General features: G+C 42.7%; 2 protein-coding genes and 2 long non-coding RNA genes across 4 annotated transcripts; 3 read left to right on the forward strand and 1 right to left on the reverse strand.

Moving 5' to 3' along the window:
* Positions 1-3,810: 3,810 nt before the first annotated feature.
* LOC118419180 lies at positions 3,811-7,112 on the forward strand. Its single transcript, XR_004831603.1, has 3 exons — positions 3,811-3,849; positions 5,138-5,291; positions 5,852-7,112. It is a non-coding gene; the product is annotated as an uncharacterized LOC118419180 (long non-coding RNA).
* Positions 7,113-8,658: 1,546 nt separating this feature from the next.
* On the reverse strand, positions 8,659-13,285 carry LOC118420120. Its single transcript, XM_035826823.1, has 5 exons — positions 13,269-13,285; positions 13,111-13,161; positions 12,830-12,930; positions 10,698-12,461; positions 8,659-8,666 (listed from the first exon to the last, which is right to left on the reverse strand). The coding sequence occupies exons 1-5, from the start codon at positions 13,283-13,285 to the stop codon at positions 8,659-8,661; spliced, it is 1,941 nt and encodes a 646-aa protein (XP_035682716.1).
* A 149-nt stretch (positions 13,286-13,434) lies between these two features.
* On the forward strand, positions 13,435-15,588 carry LOC118419179. Its single transcript, XR_004831602.1, has 3 exons — positions 13,435-14,201; positions 14,521-14,764; positions 15,120-15,588. It is a non-coding gene; the product is annotated as an uncharacterized LOC118419179 (long non-coding RNA).
* Positions 15,589-22,383: 6,795 nt separating this feature from the next.
* On the forward strand, positions 22,384-23,931 carry LOC118419178. The gene is made up of 3 exons (XM_035825512.1): positions 22,384-22,602; positions 23,067-23,220; positions 23,841-23,931. Exons 1-3 carry the CDS (start codon positions 22,399-22,401, stop codon positions 23,903-23,905), a joined length of 423 nt encoding a protein of 140 aa, XP_035681405.1. The 5' UTR covers positions 22,384-22,398; the 3' UTR covers positions 23,906-23,931.
* The last annotated feature ends 853 nt before the right edge of the window (positions 23,932-24,784 follow it).

Genomic DNA, 24,784 nt, shown 5'->3' on the forward strand with positions numbered 1-24,784 from the left:
GAATCGACTGTAGGATTTTCGTCCCCTACAGTTCATCAAAAAAGAACCAGTCCTCATTACTTACATGTGTAGACGGCGCGTGTCGTCATCGTCGCTAGAGGGCGCAGCTGAGAAGGGAGAGAAGTGGTCCTTCCGTCCTCTTGCGGCTTGTTGTCGCTGCGTACGTGCTGACCTCTACATGAAGCGAGTCATCAATGATTAACAGGTGGGCAATAATATTGTCCAATGCACAAATGCACAAAATAACTTTGGTCGAATGGTCGAAGGTATAGAGCCCACATGGCCAGTGGAAGGCCAAAATTATATGTGACATTTCTATCTATGTTCAAATACAATGCAAAATCTACGACTGGATATTGGATATTACTTACCTGGATGTCTAACCTTCATAAACATTTACTAGTTACGGGTCGTTGGGTGGAGAAACCAGGCAAAGGTAGGAAGATGGAGTTTGGGCAAATCAGCTCACACTTTGTATGTGTGATGCGCCCCCACATAAAAAATCCAACTACACTCAGCGATGGGATATTTATTTCGTCATTATATTTTCATTATCATTATAAGTGACAACCCAGATATCAAGGATGTGATAAGCAGTTCGTTGTTGACACATTGGTGCAGACTAAAAGGTTTCACCGATCAGGTAAATTCCACCAAGGGCTAATGACATCTTAATGTCAACATTTTGCAAAGATATGAAGTCAAATATCTGCGATACCCGTCGATAGTAATGTAAGCGGCACTTTGAACATTAACAGCAAATATGTAAGGATCAAACAACGGTTCAAACCATCAATCTGGAACAAATTTTTTTCTCACACAGTATTTTAGTAAGGCACCTGCTGATTGTAGACTTAGACTGCAACTATAAATTGTGTATAACCGGCTCATTCCTTTCAAAGTATCGTAACGGTTAAATTCCCATGTGGAGCCAAAATCAGCCTTTCTAATTAGCTATATTTTATTTGATTATATCGAAATATTGCTCACTGAATTTTTATCATGTTCAGCACCGATGGCTAGCGGGTCCTGTGGAGGATCCTGAAACAAAGCTCATGAAACAGCCACTGGTCTATGCTTTTTTTAGTAAAAAGCATAGACGGGTATAAAAAACAAGTTTCTACCAATGTGAAAAGGTTAAGGACCCGGCAGGATCCACTATGTCTTAGAATGTTGCTATACTTGACTGTTATAACTGTGGCCGCCATTGGAATTATATGGTGGTAGTGGAGCAACGTTTGTCGTTTGGTCAAAACCTTGTCTGTACCCACAGACAAAACAAGTGAGAAGCCGTTCTCGAAATGTGAGAACAGAATCGTATCCACAGAAATACAAAAAATCGCTGCCCAAACCATAAGATAAAATATTTCAAAAGGATGAAAAAATTACTAATAATAATACAAGATAGGTAGCTCACCTTGATTTTTGTCGCGGTAATTATTTCTTGCCTGAGTTTTGCAGTGTAGAATAAGCGGTGGATAATGACAACCGTTCCCTGAACGTTGTGACACCGCGCCAGTGCCTTGTTGTACAGAGCAGTTGCTCTGGTCAAGTCTCTAGTGTCAAGAGTTTCTGTTCCTCTTTTCAGGTACACGTCACCGAGGCTTTTGATCGCTTCTGTTTCTAACATGCTGTTGTCGTTTGCTATTCCCTCTACCATCAACTTTGCGTATCCAACCAGCACAGAGTCTGTGTTACCACCGGCAGCCCGTTTCTTGTCCAGGACTTGAAACTTTCCCGACACCTTTGCAGGCGTAGTCGTCTCCTTGCCCTTAGTTGACTGTACCTTACCCTGTGGCCCCTTTGACGACACCCCTTGTAAAAGCCTCTCCGTGTATTCGTATCGGTGTTCTATACCTGATCCTTGATCCCGATTGTCACACCGGACCATAGCAGCCACGTAAAGCGCCAAGGCCATGTTCAACTTCTCTACGTCCTTCCCGAGTCTTCCCTTCTCTAAGTTCACGTCGCCCAGACTTTTGAGCAGCTCCACTTCCGCCAGCCTGTCCACGTCAGCCATGGCGTCCACCAGGGCACGGAGGTAGCCTGTCTCCGCACGGGCTAGTCCGTACCTCCTGCCCTTCGCGTCCGCCTCACGGAGTTTCTCACAGACCCTCAACATGGCTGACGACTAAGAGAACGTCTGTAAAACTTCCTACCTTCACGGGTATTTGTAGGTCTCCGTGTTAGCTTTATGCGCGTGACTTGAACAAACATAGGTCTGGACAAACATCCCCTGCTCGTGTCAACATTACATCATCCGTCAGCCGACAATAAAGTTCAAAGGTTTTATAACAAAGGTTTTATAATAGAGAGGGGTTGATACAATTACAAAAAAAACTGTCCGTTGACGAGAGAACATGTAGATATTGTTCAGGAAAAGCAGTGGAAGATGAACTACATTTTTTATGTCAATGTTCACATTACAATTCCGAAAGAAACAAACTTTTCCTTGAAATCTACAAACCTTTCCCAACCTTTTCCCCTTACCGACCAACGAAAAACAATATTCTTGCTTAAGTCGTCCAACCCCTTTATATATGAAAATGTTGGACAATTCATCTCCCACTGCATACGGAAAAGAAGTCAAGCCCATCAAATAGCTTAAGTAGAAATAGATTGAGATCAGACGTTATTTCTCGTTTGATTTATCTATAGTTCTCATTTTCCTTCTTTGTTAAGTATACAATTATGTATACCACTACTTTACTTTGTCTGCAATTAGTCCTCGAGCATGAACTTGCAATAAAGATTATTATTTATAACCACCACTAAAGCTTCGCAAACACTCATCAATATGTAGCCTGTCATATTGGTCGATTTTAGCGTAACTCTATTGACGTTAAGAACCAAGAACTTTACACGTGTTTGTTTTGCCCTATGCTAAAGGAACGTCTATGAGATTTCACATGTCTGTTAAATAAATGTATAAAATATGCACGGCACCGATCTTCGTGGCAGGGTTATGCGACTGGCGGGAAAAAAATAATCCCCACACTGCCCGTGTCACCATTACGTCATCTCTCCATTACGTCAAAGGCTTCGTCGATACCCGTCAACATGTCAGGTAGCTTGCCTACATGCTTGTATGTGTGTTTGTTACTCAGTCTGCAGCCAGCATAATTCTGGAAGCTACTGACAGATTGCAATGACATTTTGTATATAGGTAGGTCTTGGGAAGAAAAAGATCAAATTCAATTTTGGACTTTCTAGCGGCTTTCCTTGGTGCTGCAGCAAAACTTCCTTTTACTCTAAATTTTTTTCTGAAAATGCTATTGTTCTGATTTTCTGGGGTAGATAGATTATGACTAGCCTCCACCAGGCCTTCCTACAGGGGTACGGGGGATCGAAAATTCGGCACACAAAAAAAAAAGGAAATTGGCCAGGGGAGTCAGTCCACGATAAGGTTTGCATTCACCGGCCAAGCCCTCTGGTAGTAAAACTCCCCTGCCAAATTATTCTCCCTAAAATAGCCGACCTAGTCAGTCTGGTAGAGACTAGCTTTAGACGAAGGCAAGAAGTGATGTTGGGTTAGCAGTTTGTTCGGGAACTACAGGACTTTTTTCTGAAAATTTTTTTTTTTTTTTTTTTTACTTTGAAAGTTTTGTTGAATGTGTGTTTACCATTGTTCTGCAGGTCTGCTCCGTCTGGATGCCCGTTGACCCCGTTCCCATGGAGACGTGTGTGCAGTTCGTGCGCGGGTCGCAAGGGTGGGGCTGGTTCTACCCCAGGAAGTTCGCCACCACGCTCAACTACAGTCTGACGGGGGCCGACACAGGCAGCAAGACTTTCCGGGATGTGCCGGATGTAGACGGGGACAAGTACGATATCCTCACCTGGGACGTGCAGGTATGTATCACCTGGTCATATCATGGTCAATATTCATACATATCTATATGTATAACACCAGGGCTCGAAATACTGGGGTTTTGTGCACCCAAAATTGGAGCTGTGCACCCAATTTTTTTTTTCTGTGGGTGCACAGGGTGCACCCAAATATTTTCATAGGCTTTTGTATGTTAAGATGTCAGTATACTAAGTAAACACCATATTCTTGGCATCTATGTGTTAGAAAGATAATAAAATGACTGTCATAGCACTTTCGATTTCTGAAGAGCTAACTACTAATTTAGTAGGTTTGCAATTAGGTTATTCTGATATTCTACTTTATTTTATATGGTGCACCCAATTTTCTAGGTTGGGTGCAGCAGTGCACCTATTCCCAAAAGTGAATTTCGAGCCCTGAACACTAAGTAATCACCTCCGATGCACCGTCAGTTTTTTCGGCATTTGTTTCTCTTCTAAGGCGTTTGGACCACGTCACGTGACTGTGTGGTCACGCCGTCTGAGTGATTGGTCATAAGAAAGTGAAGAAGACCAAGACTTCTTAGTTGCGCCGGAACCCAGTTTAAACGTTTACAATGTGACGTTGTTTATTTACTTATAGTCCATTTGTTTCCTGCAGGACGGAGACTTACGATGTTCCACTTGAGGGCGTCCCTGTCCCTGCCAGGCGTTGTTTAACTAGTGACGTAGTTTGTTCATTGTTTATTGTTTGTTTGTTTCCCGTTAGCCCGGAGAAACCTACACGGCGCGCCCGCCAACCCGTCCCTGGCCCTGCCCAGGGTTGTTTACTGTGTGACGTAGTTTGTTTGTTTGTTTGTTTGTAGCCCGGAGACTGTATCGTGTTCCACATGAAGACCCTACACGGCGCGCCCGCCAACCCGTCCCTGGCCCTGCCCAGGGTTGCTTACTATGTGACGTAGTTTGTTTGTTTGTTTGTTTGTAGCCCGGAGACTGTATCGTGTTCCACATGAAGACCCTACACGGCGCGCCCGCCAATCCGTCCCTGGCCCTGCCCAGGGTTGTTTACTATGTGACGTAGTTTGTTTGTTTGTGTGTTTGTAGCCCGGAGACTGTATCGTGTTCCACATGAAGACCCTACACGGCGCGCCCGCCAACCCGTCCCTGGCCATGCCTAGGCGTTGTTTACTATGTGACGTAGTTTGTTTATTGTTTGTAGCCCAGAGACTGTATCGTGTTCCACATGAAGACCCCACACGGCGCGCCCGCCAACCCTACCAGGCCCTGCCCGGGGTTGTTTACTGTGTGACGTAGTTTGTTTGTTTGTTTGTAGCCCGGAGACTGTATCGTGTCCCACATGAAGACCCTACACGGCGCGCCCGCCAACCCGTCCCTGGCTCTGCGCAGGCGCGTGGTCTCCACACGGTGGGTGGGGGATGACGCCGTGCTGGCCGAGAGGCCGTGGGAAGTCTCTCCGCCAATCACAGGTGAGTTTGGGAAGTCTCTCCGCTAATCACGGGTGAGTTTGGGAAATGTCTCTCCGCCAATCACAGGTGAGTTTGGGAAGTCTCTCCGCCAATCACAGGTGAGTTCGGGAAGTCTCTCCGCCAATCAAAGGTGAGTTTGGGAAGTCTCTCCGCCAATCACAGGTGAGTTTGGGAGGTCTCCCCGCCAATCACAGGTGAGTTATCTTGAGGCCCTGGGAAGTTATTTCGAGAGGGGATTTGACCAGAGCAGAGCTTTAGATCCTTATGAAGAAAGTACAGGGAAAGGATGTTTTAAATCTCCAAGTATTGTAGTGTATGTAATCTGAGGGATCCAGTGGCTAATGACCCTACCTCTGAACCAAGAGGTCGTGAGTTCGAATCCCGGCTACTACTACGGGATGTGGTTCACTGTTCATTGTGCTTGTAGAAAAGTGCCAAGGGAATATCTTGGGTGCAATGAACCTGTAAATACTGTACGTAACATCTTCTCTGTCATGACCAGTGGAAGAGTACATGTAGCTCTTTAGTGAAAAGAACTTACCATGTTCTTTCCTCCACAGGGGGCCTTACATACGGCAACAAGATGGCGTGCGACACTTTCCCGCTCATCTGGAAGAGAGACTGAGATTGGCTGTATAATCTCCAAGCAGATGTTTAGAGTGGAGATTGTAATTTTCTGTTGTAACAATCAATGATAGGCGTGATGACAACACACTCAAGCTCACAGCTCATGTTCGTTTCGTCATAAAAACAAAAGGCACTGCAAAGTAGTAATACAGACGAGCAAGGCACTTAAGCACTTAAATAACAAGTAATGTAAGGTAAACCACGTAATTACAAAATCATTTGAAAACTTAATTTTTATGCAGGTAAATTGTATGCAGTTCCCGTATTTTATTGATTGTTTAATTGCCCATAACAAGTAGTTATAATAAGTATTTTCTTTTTTTCTATTCTATGGCAATGGTGGTGAAGAAGGTGCTTCTATGTTTGAAACATTTTACCGTCAGTTTTTATACCTTATATCTCACATTTGTAACTAATTATAAACTGTCAACCAGGAAAATTTGCCAGCAAATACTCAATGTTTAGCTTCACATGGTCTAATTTTCTGTTAATTCTTACTCCGACACCTTCATTGTGTATGATGACCGTCTCTCTCCCAGCTGTCAGTTGCTACATTAGACAGTTTCAAATTACAAATATAGCACCCTCCTCTCCCTCCCCATTACAATACTCCGCTTGTTATTATTTTCCACGCCTCGCATGCGCAGTAGATTTCCACATCACAGGCAGCATAATCTTCAATTAGTTGATGGCGGCTGCCTCCATCGAAAGAAGAAGAAGATGCAAAACAACTGCTACTGTAGTATCAAGGTCAACCACCAGGAGACCCTAAATCGACATTCGTCGTCAGGATCACCCCACCTACAAAAATTACAAAAATCTTTGCGGTTCTTGAGATATATCCCCGTACACCATCCGGACTAAAAACAGTACCTCCATTTTCATGACGGCAATAATAATGATAAAATATCTTATTTTTACATGAGGCCACAGTTTCTTCTTTGACTACAGGTTTTGCTTTTAGGTCGATATAAACGGAAGCAGGCAGCCATGGGTTTAGTGGCACACGCCTGCATCTATGTTTTTATGTTGTCACCAGTTATTGAGCAGCCAGCTAACATTTGTGAGTCAAATTGAATGCAGATATCTCCCTCCCCGTCTAGTATAAGTCATAGAGTAAACTGTTATACGAAGAAGTGACGACAGACATGGTACCGCTTCAGTAAAATATTAAGGTTTTAGATTACAGTCATGCTCAGAAATTGAAGTTTCCGGTTATTATTGTATCATTGGCTTTGGCTTGGGTAGCTCAGCCTATGTTAAATGACAATGTATTGTATAACCTGTTCACCCCAACACAACCAATTAAAACTTAGGAGCTGTATCAATCCAGTCACAGTAATTGACTTTCACTATGTCCAAATTTGGTTCTTAAACTGATCACTGATTTTCTTCCATCTCACTCATCTATGTGCTGCGTATAGAGCTGAATCAAAACCCTTAGATGACTTGCTTCCTTTATAATTATCTTCGCCAAGAAGATAATGTTTTTGTCTACATGGGTCTGTATGTAGGTCAACAGCATATAAGTCGAGAAATGGTGGATGGAACTTTTTGAATTTTTGCAGGTGTGTAGCGGTTGTCGAAAGACATGAATAGTTCCAAAACGGTTTACCTGGCGTTTTCCTACGGTACAGTAGCGAGCTTGGTATTTTTTCGTGTTTTTTTTTTCGGGAAGCATAAGTCAAAATGCAGCTGGGCGATTTTCACGATATTGGTAGGTGTGTAGCGGTTGTGGAAAGGATTGTCATGTGCGAGAATGGTTTTGCTAGCTTTCACCTATGGTGCTGTAGCTGGCTTTGTATGTAAGTGCGTTTGTCTGTATGCAAGATAACTCGAGATGTTCTTGATGGATGCTAATGATATTTGGTTGATAGGTAGGGTGCACAGAAAGGAAGGTCAAGTTCGATGATGGACCTTCTGGCAACTTGTTTTGGTACTGCAAGTGAGCGTCAAAGTTTGCGCTTGGATTTTCCAGAAGTGCCAAGTTCATGATTTTTAAGTCGTGAATAGCTGTTGGGACTAGGAGTAAATGATGTAATTTTGGGCCCCCTAGCAGCTTGTTTGGAACTGCAGTGGGTCTTATAGTTCGTAACTTTTTAGATGGATAACTCCTGAGGGGATTGTTGGATATTCTTTGTTTTTGGTAGGTAGGTACGTTGGGTGATTATCAACATAATGAGATGCAAATTATGTAAATCACTATCTATTTGATATAATTACTTAGGGAAGCTTATCTTGGAGAAGCACATAGAGGCCATAAAGCACATTGGAACATACATGTGCTTCTCAGCTGGTGTCTTTAGATCTAGGTCAGTAGGTCAATAGACAGCTGGCATCATTGTAATTGCCACGGTGCTCAGTTGAAGCTGTAACTGTCTTGAGCATTAATGTCCTAGAAACGTCACTCTAAGATGATAAGTTCGTGAAGTTCGTGGCCTTGTGCCGACACGGAAATTAAGCACCAAGAGTCAAGATACCTTTTTCTATAACTTTTGACAAAATGACAACATAAATTGTATAAAACAGGAGCTTGATAACTTCAGATAAGTATGTTAACTGCGTGTAGATAGTCTTAGTGACTGAATGCCTGTTTGTAGGTGAATAAACAAAGGTTTTGTGAACTCAGTCTAAAGCTAAGCAGTCTTTTTGTAATCAGGAAACAACAGTACAAAAGTGGCTTCATTTCCATTCATAATATGTGCATGCAGTGCTGGTTTAGAGTCAAAATGATACATTGTCACTGCACTGGAAGTGTCAAAGGAAACACCACTGTGTGTCTTTCTAGACCAATCCAGCAGTTTGGGAGGCTGGTTGTCAAGTCCTGCCAAAATGATGTAATTAACACTGTGCCTGGCTGGGCCAGATTTTACGCTTCTGTCAAAGCCTACTCACAGGAGACTACAGTGGCTTTGGGCAAACCGCGCTCCGGCTGAAGCGCCAGATGTGGGTTTAAGTAAACACCCAAGACATGGTTATGTTTTCAGTTGTGTCATGGTTCAGTGCCCATGGTGTGGGTCTGTATGTATGTCACCAGCATAACTTGAGGTGGTGTGGACTTGAGAAGTACTTGTTGTGGAAAGAAAGGTCAAGTTCGAAAATGGTTTACCTGCCATTTTCCTATGGCACGACAGTAGAATGTATGTGTGTTTGTAGACAACGATACCCGAGGTAAGATGGGATGGATAAATAGAATTTTCAACTGCTCAAACACAAGTTCATGCGGTCGTTGTTTTGGGCTAGGTGCTCTTTAGTAATACATGAATGAGACCTAATAGTCTTGAACAGTGGCATGATTATTTGGCGAAGGGATGTGTTCGTGGAACTCTAGTTATTCCATATAATGAGATGATGTGGCAAGACAAACTGGGGATTTGCCATGGTGTCTCCAATGTATATGTTGATGATTGCATGACAAATTGCGATAACTAGCGGTGTTACTCTAATCTCGGAGGGCATTCCTACATTTTTTAATGTTCTGCAGTATTTCAACGACGTTGGGATGTTCCGGCCCATAGATAGCTTTCATCATCTTCAGTGACTGCTCAAAGTAACTCAGAGCTTTACTCTCATTGCCGAGATTGCCCAAACATGTCCCGACGTTGTTAAGTGATCTAGCAATATCAGGATGTGCTGTTGTTTCGCCATAGACAGCTTTCCACATCTTCAGTGACTGTTCGTAAAACCAAATGGCTTTCCTCTTATCGCCAAGGTCACTCCAACACGATCCAATATTGTTAAGTGATCCAGCAATAGATGGATGTGCTGTTGTCTCGCCATAGATAGCTTTCATCATCTTCAGTGACTGTTCGTAATACCTGATAGCTTTCCTTTTATCGCCAAGGTCACACCAACAGCTTCCGGTGTTGTTAAATGATGCAGCAATATCGGGATGTGCTGTTGTTCCCCCATAGATATCTTTCCTCATCTTCAGTGACTGTTCGTGATACCTGAGAGCTTTCCTTTTATCGCCAAGGTCATTCCAAAAAGTTCCAATGTTGTGAATTGATCCAGCAATACCGGGATGTGGTGTTGTTTTGCCATAGATAACTTTCTTCATCTTCAGTGACTGTTCGTAATACCTGATAGCTTTCCTCTTATCGCCAAGGTCACTCCAACATGCTCCAATGTTGTTAAGTGATGCAGCAATATCGGGATGTGCTGTTGTTTCGCCAAAAATGGCTTTTCTCATCTTCAGTGACTGTTCGTAATACCTGATAGCTTTCCTTTTATTGCCAAGGTCACTCCAACGGTTTCCAATGCTGTTAAGTGATGCAGCAATATCGGGATGTGCTGTTGTTTCACCATAGATAGCTTTCCTCATCTTCAGTGACTGTTCGTGATACCTAACGGCTTTTGTCTGATCGCCAAGGTCACTCCAACATTTTCCAATGTTGTGAAGTGATGCAGCAATATCGGGATGTGCTGTTGTTTCACCATAGATGGCTTTCCTCATCTTTAGTGACTGTTCGTTATACCTGGTAGCTTTCCTCTGATCACCAAGCTTACTCCAACATATTCCAATATTGTTAAGTGATTTCGCAATATCGGGATGTGCTGTTGTTTCTCCATAGATATCTTTCATCATCTTTAGTGACTGTTCGTAATACCTGATAGCCTTCCTTTCATCGCCAAGCATACTCCAACATGCTCCAATGTGGTTAAGTGATGCAGCAATGTGGGGATGTGCTGTTGTTTCCCCACAAATAGCTTTCATCATTTTTAGTGACTGTTCGTGATGACTAAGGGCTTCATTTTGGTCGCCAAGATCACTCCAACATAATCCAATGTTTGCAAGCAACGTGGCGATGTTGGTATGCACTGTGCTTTCAGTCTTTGCAACTGTGAGTGCCCTTAGAAAGTAGCCCATCGCTTGCTCAAACTCACCACGCATGTGCAAGACCACTCCTAATTTGGAAAGTATTTCAAACTGTTTCTCCTCTTCACTGCCCGCCTCTTCCAGAGCCGCCTCACACTGACGTAATGATGCATCTAAATAGAATAGCTGTTGTGAAATTCGGCCCCTCGTTAGAGATGAGTTGTCAAATATTGCGTTTTGAAATATTTTTTTCCTTTGACTTTCTCTTCCAACTGTCTCCACAATGCATGTTTTTAATGGCATAGCTGTATAGTAGTACCTGAAAAGCATTTTTGAGTCTGGTATGTGGAACACTGACTTAACCAACGTGTCATCTACGTCACGTTTATCCAGTTGGATTTTCATCTCAATGAGAGGAGACAGTCTGTCCTTCTGTCCTCCGTTGGCGATGTACGTTCTTAACCGCAGCTCCGCTGAGATGCTGATCAGTACAGTCAAATGGTGGGCATCTTCCTGACTGATCCGTTGTGTTTTCTGTAACTCTTCTATCATTCCCCACACGCTGGGGATCGTGATACCGCAGCACATACTCAAGACGTCGACGGCTACGCTTGGGAAGCGGTATATTTCTTTCTTAACATCCAGAAGTTGTCCCGTTGGTTTGACGTTTTGAAGTTGCTGAATATTATCTATCAGTATCAGCAGTGCTGACAGCCGTGCCAGATCAGCTGAACGATCTACGCTTTTGTTGACTCTGTCCGTATACTCATCCACCAAAGACTCGTCTCCTGTTAAGTAGGTCACCCGTCTGAGGATGTCTGACAGGTGATAGCCTTCCGCCAGGGCAATGTGCAGATGTTGATATTTCGATAACTTAGCCGGAGTTTGGATTAGACTGATGGGTGGTTTGTTTTTGGTCTCGTCTCTTCCAAAAGGAGTCTTAGAAGCCCATGGCATGAAGCCGTCGAAGGCGAAGCCGCGAGGTGTGACGGAGTCGAAGAACCAATCTTTCTCTGGGTCTTCGGAGAGGAAGTCGTTGAGTGACGGGATGGCCATGGCTGGGAGGATGGTTTCCCCAAGGTTGATGACTTTGAGATGTAAGTAGTGTGTAAGGTTCAGGAAATACCTCCGTGTATCATCATCATCCTTCCCTTCCTCAATCAAAATGGCGAACTCCAGGTCGGAGTACGGCGTGACCAGTTCTGTGGCCTGTGAGCCCAACCCGATGAAAGCGTACTTACACGGAAGAGGACCGAGTTTTGCAATACACTCATCTGTCAGTACTTGGATGAACTCTTGTCTGTCAGCTGTGATCCTCTTAAATAAGTTCTTGATTGCTTCAGCTCGTTTGATCTCTACTTCTCTCACAACGGGATCGTCTTCATCATACTGATAAGGGTTGTGTTCCTGATGAATTGTGTCTAGCTGAGATTTTACACGGGCGCGCATGTTCTCCAGTTCCTTTATGTGCTCTAACGCGCTGCTGTACGAACACAGTTCACAGTCTATGTTACACGTGTTCCTAAGAAACTTTATTTCTGTTTCTTGCAGCCTTGTTACCATGTTTTGTTTGTCTCCATCTGTCCGTGCCATGGAGGCGTTATACAGAGCTGCTGCCTGTGTGAATGTCCTACCTTCTCCTGTCCGCTTGCCTCGCTCGACGTAGACGTCACCCAACCTGCACATGCAGTCGGCTTCTCTAGCCTTGTCGGGTTTATAGCGATCTGTAGGTAGGAAGATGAATGGCTATCAGGATTGGTCAATCTCCAACAGCTATATTATACTTCTTTGTTCCATCGATACGTTTAAGTCTGATGTTTATGTTTTAGATAGCATTCTGCTGTTCCATCAATACAATCAAAGCTAATGTTCATCTTTTAAGTGGCAGAGCTGATCAAATATAAATAACATTTCAATTTGGAATTTGAAAAATATTAATGTTATCTAACAAATATTCTAATAGAACTTAGTTATGACAAAACATCATTAAATCAAATTTATTGTGTCTATTAAGCTGTAATAATTGATAACTTCAAAGATTTTGTATTATAATTATATGATGTATTCTTGGGACCGGAAGTGCCTCACACACCGTGAACCAGCTTCAGGGCGGCTGCCAGGTTCTGCTCTGCTGCGTCCAGGTCTCCATTTCTCAAGTCACGGTCTGCTGTCTGGATGTACCTGTGGTAAGAACTGAAAACAACAAAATAAAGATGTTCTCCTCGCACGGCTAGCTACATTTTCATGCAATATGTTCAGCTTTGATGTAAAGCTTTCAGGTTTAAGTCCTACATTTTATGAAAATTAGGGATTCCTTTTTACTTTAGAGACTCTTTTAACACTTAACACAAAGAAACTATATTAGGCACTGACTTTTCATTGTCAGCTCGTGCGGCGTTTTCAGCATTCTGTGGTTCCGGGCCACTGAAACAAAGAGCAAAATGTTATCCAGAATAATACATTCTTCCCAAATCAATTGATACCGAAGTTGGTCAAAACCATGAATATGCACCACCCTTCCCTGTACCTACCTGTAAAGTCGGTACATGCCATCATTGATGACGTCGCTAGAGGACGCAGTTGAGAAGGGAGAGAAGTGGTCCTTCCGGCCTCTCACGTCTTGTTCTCGTTGCGAACGTGCTGGCCTCTCTAGTTTGGACTGTAAAAGCAACACTAGTGTTCAGTCACCAACTGCGGCTCCCGAATCCAGTCGGTATACAGATACATTACCACAGTGCGGCTCCCGAATCCATTCGGAATAGGGTATTTTTAGAATGCATGCGTCAACATAGCGTGCTAGCGGGACCAACCCGCGAAGTTACTCCCGCGAGATCAGCAGGGGGAGGTCAGAGGTCAATAGGCATTACGCAACCGGTGATTACGTCATCCCATGATCCTTTGCGGGCTAATTAATTCCAAAATGGCGGCGGCGTCCGCTAGAAAGGTCTTTGTTGTTTTCTTTGTCTAATTTTTGGCGATTAATCTGTATGTAAAGGCCAAAATGCCGAAGAAAATGAGCAAAACAGTGGAAGAGGTGATCGAGGAGGTCACTACTGCTGACTCTGGGGATGAATATCCTTTCGCAGCCGACGAATCCACGGAGAATAGTGGGGAGGGCGAGCACGTGCAAGCAAACAGCTAGAGCATAAACATTGACATTTCTGTCAATGATCATGGCCGTGGAGGAGTCCAGGGGCAAGGTTGGGCCAAGGTCGGGGCCGGGGTGGCAGACTGGGTCGCGGGGGAGTCAGTGGAAGAAGCCGTGGAACTTGGGGACGTGGCTCAGGCAGCCCCCACGAGGGGACGCACATAGCAGACGACGTGGCACCTGAGGGATTTAAATCCCCCAGTCTGCTGCCCCTGCCACACAACAGCTGATCCACGTCTGGATTAGAAAAACTGGCAGCCTGTAGATGGTGACAGCTTACCTCATCTTCCACGTTTTCATTGGACACAGTGACCAGGTAATTTTATATTTATTTATATTTTTTCAATGTATTTTTATGGCAGCTATTTATATCGGACATTTTCAATAAAATTCTAATTAATTATTCTAGAGTGAGTTGTACATCTCTTTTTGCTGCAAACATATATGTTGACTTCAGAAATAATTCATATACACTAAATGTAGGTTCAGTCTTATGTACAACATGTGTGTATACCATATTTTATAACCATACACAAGGGTAATGTGCCCTAATGTAAAGTTGATTCAGCACCATAGACAAAAGCTAGTCATTAACTCACCTGTAGTTATACCTCTGTTTTTTTTGTCTTCTGTAGGCAATGCTGATCTTGTCAGGACCTCTCAGGAACTGTATACTCATGGTGCAAGCTATACTGATGGTACTAGGGTCACTAGGGTGGGTTATATTGAAGTAATGTGGAAAATGTATGTTTTTATTGCTTTTACCTTTTTATTATGTATCAAGTTGGTGTTCTCAAGTTGATTATCTTGTCTGAAGACAGTATGGACTGTAAGCTTTAACCTGATATGCATCATGTGTATGTACTATCTTTCATAAAGGTATAGGAATACATTGTGAGGAATCAGCTTATTAGCTGAATACTTGGTTCAGCACCATAGACAAAACCGAGCCATAAACTCACCTGTAGTGACACCTGTATACCAGTTGTTCTTCTGTATGCAATTCTGATCTTGTCAGAACCTCTTAGGAACTGTATACTCATGGTACAAGCTATGCTGATGGTACTAGGGTGGATTGTATTGAAGAAATGCAGAAAATGTATGTTTTTATTGCTTTTACCTTTTTATTATGTATACAGATGGTGTTATCATGTTGATAATCTTGTCTGAAGACAGTATGGACTGTAAGCTTTAACCTGATATGCATGATGTGTATGTACTATCTTTCATAAAGGTATAGGATGAAGTGAAATGTATTGTGAGGAATCAGCTTATTAGCTGAATACTTGGTTCAGCACCATAGACAAAACCGAGCCATAAACTCACCTGTAGTGACACCTGTATACCATTTTTTCTTCTGTATGCGATGCTGATCTTGTCATGATATCCCAACAATACTGTAAGCTTTAATACATATCCTTTTTGTATGGTTTGAACAGAATAATGCATAAAGATTATAAAACTATGCATTTTTATTGCATTATTGCCATTGCTGCCCATTATTCCTTATAGTAATCAACATGTATAATAGCCCTTTAGAAAGTAGAGATTCTTAGCTTTCTTTTGATGTATAGCTTTATGTGGTTTATTGAGAGGAAAGATACAAAAATATAGTAAAATAAAAGTAGTACCCCCTATTTCAATAGGGGCTGGAAACCCCAGCACTGAGACTACTTTTTGGTCAGAAACACCAGCAGCTTAAGGGTTAATGACCGACAGGAAGTCATGTACATGGAACACAGGTCATTAAATAGAAATCAATCAATCAATCAATCAATCAATGATTAAATTGATAATTGAATGAATGAATGAATGAATGGATGAATAAACCAACCCCAAACTCAGATTATCACACTAGTTTTTTAAGGCCATTACATGCAGTGCGAATAAAATACGTCACCCTGCTTAAGTCCGAATGAAAAGGAGTCGGAAACAAGTGTGTGATTTCTATAAAGTCGCTAACGATTTGTGGAACTTTCCAACAACCCCGATGACCGTTTTGACACTAATTATTTAATTCACCACAACATTTACATAATCTATGCCTGGTGATGTTTAGCTTTACCTAACACATCTCACAATTTCTATCATTTACTTCTAATAATAACAAGAGTTCGCAGACCTCATACCGCTGTGTTATGTGAGGGTGGGGTTTTGTGCGGGACATGGATAATAGTTTATGAAAGGTGGAGAGAAGAGCAATGTTGGTAAGTGTTAGTTTTTAGAATGGATGTAGTTCATCAGGGAGATTGTTTTGTACTTTCTACGCCTACCACCTTATTACCTCCATGAAATGTCATGGAATGGAGGTTATATTTTCTGTTATGTGTCTCTGTCTGTGTAGATGATTACTCAAGAACGGCTGGTTGGATTGGATTCATTTTTGTTGTGTTGGTCGGGTGTGATGAAAGCTCGAATCGATGAGATTTTGGGAGCCGTATCTGTCGTTATAATTGGTGTAATCGATGTAATAATATCAGAAATCACCCCTATATTTGAGATATATTGGTACAGGCATCGTGCTTTATGTGTTTGTTAATGGGCTTAGCTCCAAGCAGATGGTGAGGTGACAGCTGTTTGGGGAACCCCGAGTTTTTTTAATATGATAATTAGTTTTATTTATGTCTGCTTAGGATATCATGATGTGAAGCGTAAGTATAATTGTAAGAAGTTGAGGTACATTTAACGATAATGCTTAACAGGTATGGATGTCTCACATACTGTACTGCTGATTTGAGTGACATGGTGATTAAAATGCCAGTAGGTCCTCTCATCTGGGTTGGGTGTCAGAAGTTTTATGGGCGATACAGATGTTCTGATTTTGTTGCGATAAGGGATAGTTGTTAGTTGTCTCTTTCGTAGCCTGATGGTACTTGTTTTTTAGCAGACGGGGTTGGCGCCAAGTATTCATCTTACAGTAGGTGTAGGGCTGTCAGAGGAAAGTGTGCATCTCGTTTTTGTACTGTGTGAACAGCTGATGTTATGACATATTGGTGGAAAATCAAATCACCATCTGACTAAAGTTGGCCACATCCCTTCTTCTTTCTGAGTTTCCCAACTTCCTCCCACCACACAGCTCTGAGGCACATAGTCGAACCTCAATAATGCTGACAACCTTAGACATCTTAAATGCCAAATATCAAGCTTAAGGAACACCACGCTACCATATGCCGTCGACCTCTTAAACGCACATTACACAATTAAGTGTCACATTTTGATAATTACTAATCAGATGGACATCCTCTGTGTCATTAAATAAATACACCACTACTTTCCCATAACATTTATATTATATAACCATTACTCTCAATACAACCGACTATAAACATACATACCATCCACAAAAAAGCAATAAATATTTCATGGAGGTATGAGGTCCCCGAACTCTAGCCTGTTTCTTAATCCTACATGTGCATGCTACACATGCACAGTGTTATGGTATGCTAAAGACACCTGCTATACAGTCCTACTACTTTAAAATCCAGGTCTAAAGATACAATACAAAACGTGTTTTTTCACCAACAAGTTAAACAAACAGGCAACTCAAAATCAATCTTTACTATTACCAAACACCCACCTACCCACCTTCCAAAAACTATCACAATTCCTCTAGCAGCACGTCTGCTTGGAGATTACCTCCTAACATCTGTTTGGACATTACTTTATAACATCTGCTCAGACGTTATGTCTTATAATCTGTTCGGACATTACCTCCTCACATCTGCTTGGAGATTACCTCCTAACATCTGTTTGGACATTACTTTCTAACATCTGTTCAGACGTTATGTCTTATCATCTGTTCGGACATTACCTCCTCACATCTGCTTGGAGATTACTTTCTAATATCTGCTCAGACGTTATGTCTTATCATCTGTTCGGACATTACCTCCTCACATCTTCTTGGACATTACCTCCTAACATCTGTTTGGACATTACTTTCTAACATCTGCTCAGGCGTTATGTCTTATCATCTGTTCGGACATTACCTCCTAATATCTACTTGGAGATTACGAATTGACATCCTCTGAGCTGACCCCACCATGACACAACCCTGAGCAGGGTAAATGATACGTCCCTGGTGCCCTGTGGCCTTGGAATATGCACATGCCAATGTAATGCCTCAGAGGGTGACCTACGAAATGCATGTTTATTTCAGTCTCGTATCCATACTTTCATGCCTGTGAAATATACTTTTAGCATAAATGCATATATAACCGTGTACATCCTTGCGCAAACTACCTGCATGCCCAAAATGACAGCAATCTGTTGAACATCCCCAAACAAGTAAAAAATCTGGTGAAAATTAGTGAGTGCACAGTCATCCATAGAATTTACTTGATGTGGCCTAGTGTTACGACTGTTCTTAATTATATATACAACAGGTATTGAAACACACAATTTGGAATTATGAGAATTCTTAATTAATTATGCAAATCTATTTATGATTCTATAAATTAATCTTCCTTTCTGTCTTAATCACAAATTATGTATCGATCTAATCAATATATCGATCACCAATTATTTACACAACTGAAAGCAGGGAACAGTTTTAGAATGGCCCGCAGTAATAATGTTCAACTTAACTTAACTTCAACATGTAAATGGAAGTCCAACACTTTACCATTGAGGAATAAAACAGCCCTCCATCTGCTTGGAGTTTCAAGGTCACATGCCAGCCAGATGGCACATATAACGTTACAGGCGATAGACAAACTGTCCCAGACAGACTATCACACAATATCCTCATTAATTATGCTAAAAAATTCCTCATTAGTATACATGCATATAACTGTGTACATCTTTGCCTAAGCTACCTGCATCAGTGCATGCCAAAAATGGTGCCAATTTGTCGTTAATTTCTTCAGTTATTCTCATTGGAATGTATTGACAAAAATGCCCCTGCAGTTCCGAAATCAAACGTTAGGGGGCTCAAACTTGTCACACATTATCCTGATGCTACAAGCTACCTTCCACCTAAATGTCAAAACTACGTAATGTCTGGGACAGGAAATACATAAAAACAACTACTATGATAAGATATTCTTATTAATTAATCAACTTACCTCCTAATTTGCATAATTTATATTTCATTTTGTACATTTTTGCGTAACCTACCTACATACCAAAAATCATGACAAGACATTGTTGCTTTCTTGAGTTATCCTCCTCGGAAGAATTTGCTAACAATGCCTCTGCACTTCCAAGACTAGCCGCTAAGGGGCCCAAACTAAAGTGAATTCTTCCGGAGCACAAGAACTACCTATCACCCCATAAATCATCGCAATCCATCCTAACGTTCTTCACACAAGTTAACACAAAACATAAAAAGAAAACACCTTCTGAAGTACCATGGTCAACCTTTAAGAGGCCAAACAGTGCATAACGACCTTCACGATCACAAAACCTAACCACGTCACAAATCTCACCGCAACCCATCCACAGCTTCTTAAGATATTTGCTGCACAAACAAACATCCACAAAACAAACACTCCTGCTGATCCACACCAAACAGCTACAAGGCTGAAATTCACAGGAAATATACATCCGCCACCTACCTATTACATAAAAATCAACACCACAGCAAGTCCAGGTGCAAAGATATAACACAAAACATGTTGCTGCAGTATCAAGGTCAATCAACAGGTGGCACAAAATACACTTGCACCATCACCATCCCCACACCTACCCACCCACCGAAAACCATTGCAAACCTTCTAACGATTCTTAAGATATCCCCGCATAAGCTCCAGGGTGAAACAATATGGCAACAATAACTCCATTTTCATGGAGGTAATAATAATTGTTATTAGTAGAAATGTACGTTAGACACGATTTTTCATGTAGTGAAATATTGCTGCTTGCATCACTCACCTTGTTTCTAGTAGTGATGTCCTGCCGGACTTTAGCGGTGTGCAGTAAGCGATGAACAAGGACAACTGTTCCCTGTACGTTGTGACACCGCGCCAGTGCCTTGTTGTACAGAGCGGAAGCTCTGGTCAAGTTTCTAGTGTCAAGAGTTTCTGTTCCTCTTTTCAGGTACACGTCACCGAGACTTTTCATTGCTTCCGTTTCTAACATGCTGTTGTCGTTTACTATCCCCTCTACCAACAACTGTGCGTATCCAACCATCGCAGATTCTGTGTTACCACCGGCAGCCCATTTCTTGTCGAGGTCTTGAAACATTCCTGCCACATTCGCAGGTGTAGTCGTTTCCTTGTCTTTTGTTGACTGCTCCAGACCCTGCGACCCCTCTGACGACACCCCTTGTAAAAGCCTCTCCGTGTATTCGAACCGGTGTTCTATACCTTCTCCCTGATCCCGATTGTCACACCGGAGCACAGCAGCCACGTAAAGCGCCAAGGCCATGTTGAACTTCCCTACGTCCTTCCCGAGTCTTCCCTTCTCCAAGTTCACGTCGCCCAGACTTTTGAGTAGCTCCACTTCCGCCAGCCTGTCCATGTCAGCCATGGCGTCCACCAGGGCACGGAGGTAGCCTGTCTCCGCACGGGCTAGTCCGTACCTCCTGCCCTTCGCGTCCGCCTCACGGAGTTTCTCACAGACACTCAACATGGCGAACTTCTACTGAGAGAACGTCTGTAAAACGGACGCTGATCTCCGTGTCAGCTTTAAGTTCCTGATATGAACAAAGACAGATGCCGCACCCTGTCCATGGCAACATTAGGTCATCTGCTAGTTCAAATTACACGGCTTCAATAGACAAAAGCTTCACTGATTTTTGTTAACATATCAGGTAACCTCCGCACAGGCTAGTCCGTGCCTCCGGTCTCCGTATTGGCCTTATGCGCCTGACTGGAGAAGCCACTACAAGTTTCACACTGCCCGTGTCAACATTACATCATCACTCTTTTGAAACGTCCCCTTTACTCAGGTTTCGGTAATACCCGTGAACACGTCAGGTAGCTTGACTACATTTCCATATGCACGCTCCTCAATCTGTAGCCAGCATAGTTCAGGAACCTATTGTCAGGTTGTAATGGCATTTAATATGTAGGTAGAACTTTGGAAGAAAAAGTTCAAATTTGGTATGGACTTTCCTGGCGACCTTCCTTGGTGCTGCAGCAAAATAAAATTTTGTTCTGAAAATGCTGAAGTCCTGATTTTCTCTGGTGATTTTTGACGACGGCAAGAAGTGGTGTCGGTTTAGGCCTACAATAAGTAGATGATAGACTCTGACTCCCTCGAATCAGTACAGGTGTCCGCGGCCCGGGCCTGCACCGGCGCATTAAGGGGGACGAATCACAGCCGCATCTTAACGAAGGTCGGTTGGGACACACTTTCCACCAGAAGGGAAAAGCATGTACTCATTCACTTTTACAAGATGGCCAGCGGCTTCGCACCAAATTATCTCAAGATCTGGAACCTCCACTTATCCGTGATTCCACTCCTTATGACCTCCGAGATGACCAGAACTACCTCCCCCTTGCCCTAAGAACCGAAAAGTACAAAAGATCGTTTTTACCTGCTGCAGTTCTCTCCTGGAATCAACTTCCTTTGTCAGTCAAATCATCATTATCTATCAATATTTTCAAAAAAGAGCTGGAATCTTTCTTTGACAGCCCGCCCAGACACCCCCATTACTCCCGTGGCCACGGACGCCCTTCAGTTCACTTGACTAGACTTAGACTCGACTTCAGCCAGCTTAACTCACACCTATTCAAACACCATTGTATAAATAATCCTGCGGGTCAATATGGTAATCCTAGCGAGACTACTGAGCACTACCTGTTACACTGCAAGCTTTATAGTGTTGAAAGGACCCATATGTTACAATCCATAGCCCGTTTAAACCTGAAAGAAATACTCCTATTCGACCCCTCCATGTCTGTACCGTATGTACCCTACTCCTTATGGGTAACCCCTCCCTCCCACAATCCATAAACTGTCAAATTTATTCATTTATTTTGATCTAGACCACGTGATTGAATACATGTCAAAGACTGTAAGATTATTTAGTTCATTTTGATTGTCAAGCCAGCCTTGTGTCTGTACAGCCGTCTTTAGTTCGTCTTCATTGTAACTCTCCAATTATTACTTTTCCTCCGACGATTGTCATTTAGCCTTTTTAATGTCAACCTTTGTACTTGCAGTTCCCGTTGGCGTTATTTGTTATATGTTACTGAGCAGAAGACTCTTGTACCATGCAGATATACTTCTTGTACCATGCTCACAAAACAAATGTGAATAAAATAGAATAGAATAAAATAAAGTAAAGTAAAGTAAAGTAAAGTAAAGTAAAATAGAATAAAATAAAATAAATGAAATAAGATAAAATAAAGTAAAATAAAATAAAATAAAATAAAATAAAATAAAATAAAATAAAATAAAATAAAATAAAAGTAGATGATAATGAATTATGAAACATGAACAGTGCAAGGGAGGACCGGTAGCAGTTTGCTCCGGAACTGCAAGGTGTTTTTGTTGAAAACACTTTTATTTCAAAAGTTTTGTTGAACATGTGTTTTTTCATTGTTCTGCAGGTTTGCTCTATCTGGATGCCCGTTGACCCTGTTCCCATGGAGACGTGTGTGCAGTTCGTGCGCGGGTCGCAAGGGTGGGGCTGGTTCTACCCCAGGAAGTTCGCCACCACGCTCAACTACAGTCTGACGGGGGCCGACACAGGCAGCAAGACTTTCCGGGATGTCCCGGATATAGACGGGGACAGGGACAAGTACGATATCCTCACCTGGGACGTGCAGGTAAGTGTCACCTGGTCATGTCATGGTTAATATACGTACATACATACATAAGACTAAATAACTGCGCACGGTGTACAGTCGGTTTTCTAATTGGTTTCTCTTCTAAGACGTTCAGACCACGACACGTGACATTATTGACTAAGTGATTGGTCATTAAAAAATAAGGAAGTAAGAGTTTCTTTGTTGAGCTGGAACTCAATTGGCCTGTTTACAATGTGACGTTGTTTATTGTTTTCTCATTGCCGTCAGCCAGAAGACCCTACACGGCACGTCCGCCAACACGAGGTTGTTTACTGTGTGACGTAGTTTGTTTTTTTGTTTGTTTGTTTGTTTGTTTGTAGCCCGGAGACTGTATCGTGTTCCACATGAAGACCCTACACGGCGCGCCCGCCAACCCGTCCCTGGCCCTGCCCTGGGTTGTTTACTGTGTGACGTAGTTTGTTTGTTTGTTTGTTTGTTTGTAGCCCGGAGATTGTATCGTGTTCCACATGAAGACCCTACACGGCGCGCCCGCCAACCCGTCCCTGTCTCTGCGCAGGCGCGTGGTCTCCACACGGTGGGTGGGGGATGACGCAGTGCTGGCCGAGAGGCCCTGGGAAGTCTCTCCGCCAATCACAGGTGAGTTTGGGAAGTCTCTCCGCCAATCACAGGTGAGTTTGGGAAGTCTCTCCGCCAATCACAGGTGAGTTTGGGAAGTCTCTCCACCAATCACAGGTGAGTTTGGGAAGTCTCTCCACCAATCACAGGTGAGTTTGGCAAGTCTCTCCGCCAATCACAGGTGAGTTCGGGAAGTCTCCCCACCAATCACAGGTGAGTTTGGGAAGTCGCTCCGCCAATCACAGGTGAGTTTGGCAAGTCTCCCCGCCAATCACAGGTGAGTTTGGGAAGTCTCTCCGCCAATCACAGGTGAGATTGGGAAGTCTCTCCGCCAATCACAGGTGAGTTTGGGAAGTCTTTCCGCCAATCACAGGTGAGATTGGGAAGTCTCTCCGCCAATCACAGGTGAGTTTGGGAAGTCTCTCCGCCAATCACAGGTGAGTTTGGAAGGTCCCTCCGCCAATCACAGGTGAGTTTGGAAGGTCTCTCCGTCAATAACAGGTGAGGTTGGGAAGTCTCTCCGCCAATCACAGGATAGTGAACCTGTAGATACTGCTAAGGTACATGTTTGTTTGTGTCTGTTTTCTCTGTCACGACCAGTGGAGGAGTTGCTGAACTGACCACATTCTTTTTTTCCACAGGAGGTCTTACATACGGCGACAAGATGGCGTGCGACACCTTCCCGCTCATCTGGAAGAGAGACTGAATTATTGTTTATTGTTCCTGTGTTATTGTGACAACTTTCTATTACTACGTCATCTCCAAGCAGGTGTTGGGAGTAATGCCGTCGCTCCGTAATTTTTATGCCAACAATAGATGAGAAGACGTGATACCAACACACCCATGCCCATAGCTAAGCTAATATGTTCGTGTCATCATAAAAACAAAGGGCATTATAAAAGTACATTAAGACAAAAAACAGACACGCAAAGCACGAGAATTGCAAAATGTGAGATAAAAATGATACTCACAAGACTTGTCAATATGAAATGTAAGAAGAATGATATTTGTATACAGGTAAATTGTATGCAGGTCTCGTATTTTTTTTAGTGTTTAACTTGACCATAACAAGTAGCTATGATAATTCTGAAATACTGAAATATTGATAACAATAATACAACTGTGCAAGGGGGACAAGAAGCGTAAAAACGTATCTCTCGATCGCCATTTAACAATGAACTATCTCTCTAACCAGATGAAATGAATCAAATATCGTAGCATATAAAAGGTATACTAAATCGACCCAGAATGTAACAAAGGCTACAAAGACAATGGTTATCTTAAATAAAGTTATGCGTTACATTAAATGTTTGATGTAAGACCGGTGTAGCAGACTATGTGTGAGAGTAATCATTATGTACTCATTCCCTTATATGGAATATCTGCTGTAAGACCGGTGTAGCAGACTGTGTGTGAGAGTCACCATTATGTACACCTGCCCTTATATGGAATATCTGCTGTAAGACCGGTGTAACAGACTGTGTGTGAGAGTCACCATTATGTACACCTGCCCTTATATGGAATATCTACTGTAAGGCTGGTGTAGCAGACTGTGTGTGAGAGTCACCATTATGTACACCTGCCC

The sequence above is a fragment of the Branchiostoma floridae genome, chromosome 7, assembly GCF_000003815.2.
Source record: "Branchiostoma floridae strain S238N-H82 chromosome 7, Bfl_VNyyK, whole genome shotgun sequence".
NCBI lineage: Eukaryota > Metazoa > Chordata > Leptocardii > Amphioxiformes > Branchiostomatidae > Branchiostoma > Branchiostoma floridae.

What these genes read in the sequence shown, in the direction of transcription:
- LOC118419178 (XM_035825512.1), top strand. Translation starts at nt 22,399, where the DNA reads ATGCCCGTTGACCCTGTTCCCATGGAGACGTGTGTGCAGTTCGTGCGC. An exon ending in TCCTCACCTGGGACGTGCAG is followed by an intron (nt 22,603 to 23,066) that starts GTAAGTGTCACC and finishes GTTTGTTTGTAG; the next exon opens with CCCGGAGATTGTATCGTGTT. An exon ending in AGTCTCTCCGCCAATCACAG is followed by an intron (nt 23,221 to 23,840) that starts GTGAGTTTGGGA and finishes TTTTTTCCACAG; the next exon opens with GAGGTCTTACATACGGCGAC.
- LOC118420120 (XM_035826823.1), bottom strand. An exon ending in GCACGAGCTGACAATGAAAA is followed by an intron (nt 12,931 to 13,110) that starts GTCAGTGCCTAA and finishes TGTTGTTTTCAG; the next exon opens with TTCTTACCACAGGTACATCC. An exon ending in CGCCCTGAAGCTGGTTCACG is followed by an intron (nt 12,462 to 12,829) that starts GTGTGTGAGGCA and finishes TCCTACCTACAG; the next exon opens with ATCGCTATAAACCCGACAAG.